The sequence below is a fragment of the Pteropus vampyrus genome, unplaced genomic scaffold, assembly GCF_000151845.1.
Source record: "Pteropus vampyrus isolate Shadow unplaced genomic scaffold, Pvam_2.0 Scaffold103, whole genome shotgun sequence".
Taxonomy (NCBI): Eukaryota; Metazoa; Chordata; class Mammalia; order Chiroptera; family Pteropodidae; genus Pteropus; species Pteropus vampyrus.
This window is the reverse complement of record NW_011888884.1, coordinates 1,965,060-1,970,787: the sequence shown is the minus strand read 5'-3', so window position 1 is coordinate 1,970,787 and position 5,728 is coordinate 1,965,060. Positions and strand designations below refer to the sequence as shown.

The 5,728-nt window shown below is 35.3% G+C and overlaps 1 protein-coding gene across 1 annotated transcript in view; it reads right to left on the bottom strand.

Annotated features, from left to right (window-relative positions):
- Positions 1–388: 388 nt before the first annotated feature.
- Positions 389–5,728, bottom strand: part of ELP1 (elongator complex protein 1) — a 53,816-nt gene continuing 48,476 nt past the window's right edge. Inside the window, exon 34 of the mRNA XM_011364989.2 lies at positions 389–2,015. Within this exon, the coding sequence (XP_011363291.1) occupies positions 1,948–2,015 (68 nt within the window). The 3' untranslated portion in view covers positions 389–1,947. The remainder of the gene's footprint in view (positions 2,016–5,728) is intronic.

Sequence of the window (5,728 nt, the reverse complement as noted above, 5' to 3'; positions counted from 1 at the left end):
CTTTGATTGTAGGAGACAGTCCTCTGCAAATTACTTCTTGACGTCTGGAGCACCTGCACAAAGCTGATTCAATGGAACCAACAAAATAATTGAGGCTTTTAGCTTACTGCAGCATGAAACTGCTTTGGGCGAGTCAAAATTTCGGGAAAGAGTTACATATTTACATACTCTTTTCTAGAACTTGACATACTTTTCCTACCCAAATTAAGCATTCATCAATTCCAGGAGTTTCTCCTTTACCCATACACTGCACTTTTCCCTATGAATTCTTTGACTCTGCCTTCAATATAGAAAGTCGGCTCCCAACTGCTGCTTCTCCAAATGAACAATATTCCATCTTGCTCTGATGAGAAAAATAGTAATTGATTTTAATTCATATTCACGCAAATTCTTTCTTGGTGCTTTAATACATTACTTTAAGGAACTTGAACCTCCATAAAGTAACACAATTATTAACAAACACAATTGCTTGTATTTCCAATCCATCAGCACGGGTCTGTCTCTACCATGGTCCGTAGCAAGAGCGCTATAACATTAAAATGTCATGTAAGTTACCAGGTTCATTTACACATGCCAAAGAGGAGTCACAAAGCACTTTCAACCTTTCAGTGTGGGCACTTAATTACTGTAAGTCCATTATGGGCATGAGTCAAAAAGTAAAAATTTCCAAAACAGGATATATCTTCTTTTGTTTTCTATTATTTTGTGAAAAATTTCAGACACAGAAAAGTTGAATTATACATACAGTGACCATACCTAGATTCTAAAACTAACATTTTGCTGTATTACGTCAAGTCTTAAATTACAATTGTGGATATAGCTATACTGTGAGAACCAAAAGCAGCATTTCCTATTAGCTTATGTACAACTAGACCCCAAACCAGTATAATGAAGGTCTGGTTCTAGTATTAAAAGTATAGAAGAAATTTTTAATCCTACCTAGTGATCAGCCATGAAACTATTGTCAAAATGAACTGAGACTTTTCTAGACTTACCAAAAAGAGAAAACATTCTCATTTCTTCCAAAAAAATAAGTCAATTAAGCACCATGAAAAATAAATGAAATGGTCTAGACACTGACAAAAATATTATGTTAAAAGGAGCACTATTTGAAGAAAAAGGAGTAATTTACAACCGTGCATGCCATGAAACATGCTGCTCATTATAACAAATGTGCATGCTACTGTTTCAGAAATTCTAATCTGTTCTGCTAACTCTCTAGCAGGAAATTCACACTCAGTGAAAACAGTTCCTATGGACATTGTAGCGATAGGAGGCTCAACCCAGTTATAACTGGAAGCACACGACCTGGTAAGATATTACAAAAAAACAGCTGTCAGCATGGAAAAGCTTAGCATTTCAAAGGTTATGTTTAGCTTTTTATTCTGCTTTAGTTCAAGGTGAAGTTATTCAAGTGATTAAATTTGACCAAATGTTGGTAGCACTAATAGCTATGTTGTTTATCTATAATGCTCTCCTCCAGGAACATAAAGCAATTTAAAAATGTTATTTTACTTTTCTTTACATTTTTGAGGTAGAAGCCATGAAACAATATTCCCAATTAACGGAGGTACAAATCAATTACGTGATTTGTCTAAGGTCCCAATATGCATTAGACCTGTAACTGGGAATGAAACCCAATCTCCTGACTACCATAAATACCAGAAATATGCTCTCAAACAGCAGTAAATAAAAGAACAGTAATTCTTACAAAATGAGGCTATATTAGTTAAAGCTTAAAGTTTTGCTACTGATTATAACTATATGCAAAATAAAATAAAATAGAATTGCTTGGTGTTTGCTGAGGTCTGCTATACAGAGCAGCTCTGCAATGCTAGTATCATTCATCATCTTACTCTTCCTAGTTCTCAACAGCCAGGCTTCGAGGAGTGAGGACTGGAAAGGAAATGGTCTTCTCAGCCAGAGCCATCCTAACTAGGTTCAGAGTCACTCCAGGAGGTTCAATTTCCACTGGGTTTTTTGGTTCATCTTTGGTGGTATAAAAAGCTCAGCATCTAAAAGAAAAGAAAGGGAAATTGTGACAGACATTCTTTCTTACTGGTAGGAGCTGAGTAAGTAACTCTAACCTAAAACTAGGCTCCTGGGCTCTGCATCTACAAGATGACCATCGGAACCAGAGTTAATATTTCTGTTACCTTGCAACCTCCAGTCAGAGCAAAATCAGCCTGGAGGCCCTGCCCTGAGAAGAGGAATTCCACTGCAACTTCAGACACATGGGAAAGTAGAAGAAAAAATGCCCACTGACTGATTCAAAGTGGAAGCATGTTCTTCTATATTTCAAATGGGTGGTGGTGGTGATTACGAGGCCATGTACTTTTATTAAATCTCATCAAACTATACACCTAAAATCTGTATATTTCACTATTTCAATTACAAGAATAAAATACATGTGGTGGCATGTATTCAGTAAGTAAAATTAATGGAAAGAAAGTACTGTATGTAAAAAAAATTCTACAACACATCAATCACTAAAAACATTCCTACTTTGAAAAAGTAAATGAAGTGGGGGGATGGCTGGAGGAAAATTGTCACTGTTAGATACAACTCCTAAGCCCTCTTTCAGTTAGATGTGTGGAGTCTTTTATCTAAATAAGAATCGTATACAGGAAGCAGAGATATGAGAAAATATGTATATATAAAGATGTTCTATCTTGGCATTTTTCATGACAAACTTCCAACAGTGCATCTGTACATATGAGCCATACAGACATTAAAACATATTTTCAAGAATATTTAATAATATGAGAAAAATGCTCACACAGTTTTTAAAACCATGATTATCATATTACACATCAATACATGTATATATACACATGACTAGAAATCATAAAATTTTAATTTCCCTTGACATACTTTTCTGTACAATCCAGGTTTTCTCTACTAATCATAACAGTTTTACAATCTCACATACAATTACTGCTCTACACTCCTCCGAACAAAAAACTACATAGGCAAAAAGACCACAGGAGGTTTTCCATAGTTGAGAATATTGATACTGGAAAAAGCTACTTAAACAAATTCATTGTCAACAAAGCTCATAATTTCATGTTAAATAGTGATTAAACCTTGAATAAGTTTAAAGTTTAAGCTGTGGTTAAACTTTTTTTTAAAGTTATAAAAATATTCTAACTTATTTAAAAAATTAGGCAAAACTACAACTTTATTTGATTCCTAGATTTAATTAAGAATAAACACCAAATATTGACCTTTGGCAGAAAATTAATTATTCTGACAAACTGTATGACAGCAGGACATCTTTCACATTTCAAAATGTGAAAGCCCAAAATGTCATTTTTAAAAAAATACTTTGAAGGCTTCATCAATTCTTCCAAGGACTCTTTATCCTTCGATAGTCAAATTATTTCCATTTGAAGCACTTATTTTGTTATCAATTGTAAAAATCCAACTCACTTACGATTTAAGGACTTCTCTGATAACATTTTTAATCCATTTTATAAAATCTTATATTTTTGCAAGACTTGCAATCGATCTGCATGATACTGCACTGCATCGTAAACATGGAACAATCAGAGAAAATGCCCCCTTACGGGGATGTATAAGTGTACTTAACTATTACTATTAGCTGAGGAGGGGCAACTGAGGAATATTTGAGTGGGACTAATTTTTTGAGTAGTTCACCTGCCTATTTGGGGATTATGAGAATTTCTCCTTCCCTACACAATCTTGTAGCCACAGGGACGTGGATAATACACACTCAGATAATGAGGAGCCTCAAAATACTAGTCTTTATGGCTCAGTTGGAAAATGGAAGTGCTCTCTGATTAAGTCATCCATATTTCCCCAGAGAAAGGTGCAACTGGACTTGACCTAAAGATCAGTAACAGGCCAGCAACAAGGAAAATGGAGCAGAAATCATAACTGGATTGGACACAGTATAAATTACCAAACTGCCTTGTGTCTAAGACAGAATTTTAGCATCTCAGAAATAAGTGTATATGGTTTGGGACTGATACCAAAACCAGCTTGTCAGGAAGCTGTTTCTTCCAGGAAGAAGGGGAGCTAGGGATATAGTAGTTACTGTTCAGATATATGAACTTAGCTGGATGAAAGGTAATTAGTTGTTTATTCCAGGCAGCAACATAAGTCGTTAAAGTTAAATTTAATTAAACATCCAAAGGCTGCTTGCAAAGTCATCAAAATGCTATTATAGTACAGCATTTACATGAAAAAATTTTAGAACATTGCCTGTCACATGCTAGAAAATGCAAATAACAGTAGTTAAATCTGCCAATTATTTTAGAACATATTGCTAACTTTCAATAACTAACAGAGGCTGAGGACGCTTGATTGATCCACCTGAAGGGCAAATATTCGGGCACCAAGTTGAATTGTTAAAAGTTTCTACCAACTTTCAAATGAAAGCCGTTAAGGGCTTTAAATGTGAGGGATACATAAACTAATTGAGAATCATCTCCCCACAACAGTCAAACAAAACATTTTAGGTATAATTAAATAAGAAATACAGGTAAAATGCTAACATTCTTTGGATTTGCTTCCTGTAAATTCTCAAGATGATTAAAAAGGTCCAGCTGGTAAGCAAGGATTATGAAAATGTCCCTGAGATGTAATGCATACCTGCCAATAGCCCAAAAGGATGATTCAGAAGAATCTTTAAAATGTATGTATAAATTAGACTGTTTAAACTCAAACTTCAACTAGGATGTGCCTATATGGGAGAATATATGCCACTGTATTAACAAGTGTATGTCACGACAATTTAGAAAAAGTTATATGTTTAATACCCCGTTGGATTCCCCACTCTACTCGAGTTCCCAACACTAGAAGTTTTAAACTGATCTGAGTAAAGATGTAGCTAAAAATTGAGGGAAAATTGTAGTCAATACCAAATCTTGCCTTATATCACTGACCTTGTCAACACAGGCAAAAAGATATTCCTTCAACTTAGCACTGTATCATTCAGAGGGGGGAAAAAAAAATACTAACCAAGAACAGGAACTGAAGTCTTCTGTTGTTGATAAGAGGCCATGATACTATTTGCAGTAGAATTGGGACCCAGAACCTAAGTAGAAAGTAGATGGTTTTAGCAAAGATTATCCTTAAACTTCTGATGGCTGCAATACCAAGGCCAGATCCCCACCAGCCCATCATTTTCACTGGTATCAAACAGCACTTCTCCTATGTGATTTTAACTTGTCAGTTTCTCCAGTCTCAACTCAGACCTCTAAATCTCCTTTGTATCAGAAAACCAAAGTAATGATGGGGGTAAAAAAAAATAAATAAAACTAACGATATACGCCTGATCCTTGCTTGAGAGGAGAGGGAATAGTACAAGAGGTTACAGAGTTCAGAGAGTATCAAATTGTACTGAAGGATTTGTGAGAATTTTTATATTAAAATAAATATTTGCATATCATGGAACAGAAAGAAAACTGTGCACACATATTCAAGGTTAAACAAGGAATTTCATGCTTGCACAAGCCTCTGTGCACACATGCCAGACCCTCTGCTTTGCCTTCACTCAGTTCTGCAGAATGAAGTGCATGCAGCCCCTTGGTGCACACTCAGCAGCAATGTCATGTGCTCAAAGCACTTCCACGTGACTCACGGTATTCTGCACATAGGCCATTACCATACCTTATCAACAAAAACAAAAATGCAAATTTCCTGGTCATTTTCCCTAAAAGACTTGTAAGTTAGTGACTTAGAAGTTAATATGATCTAAATA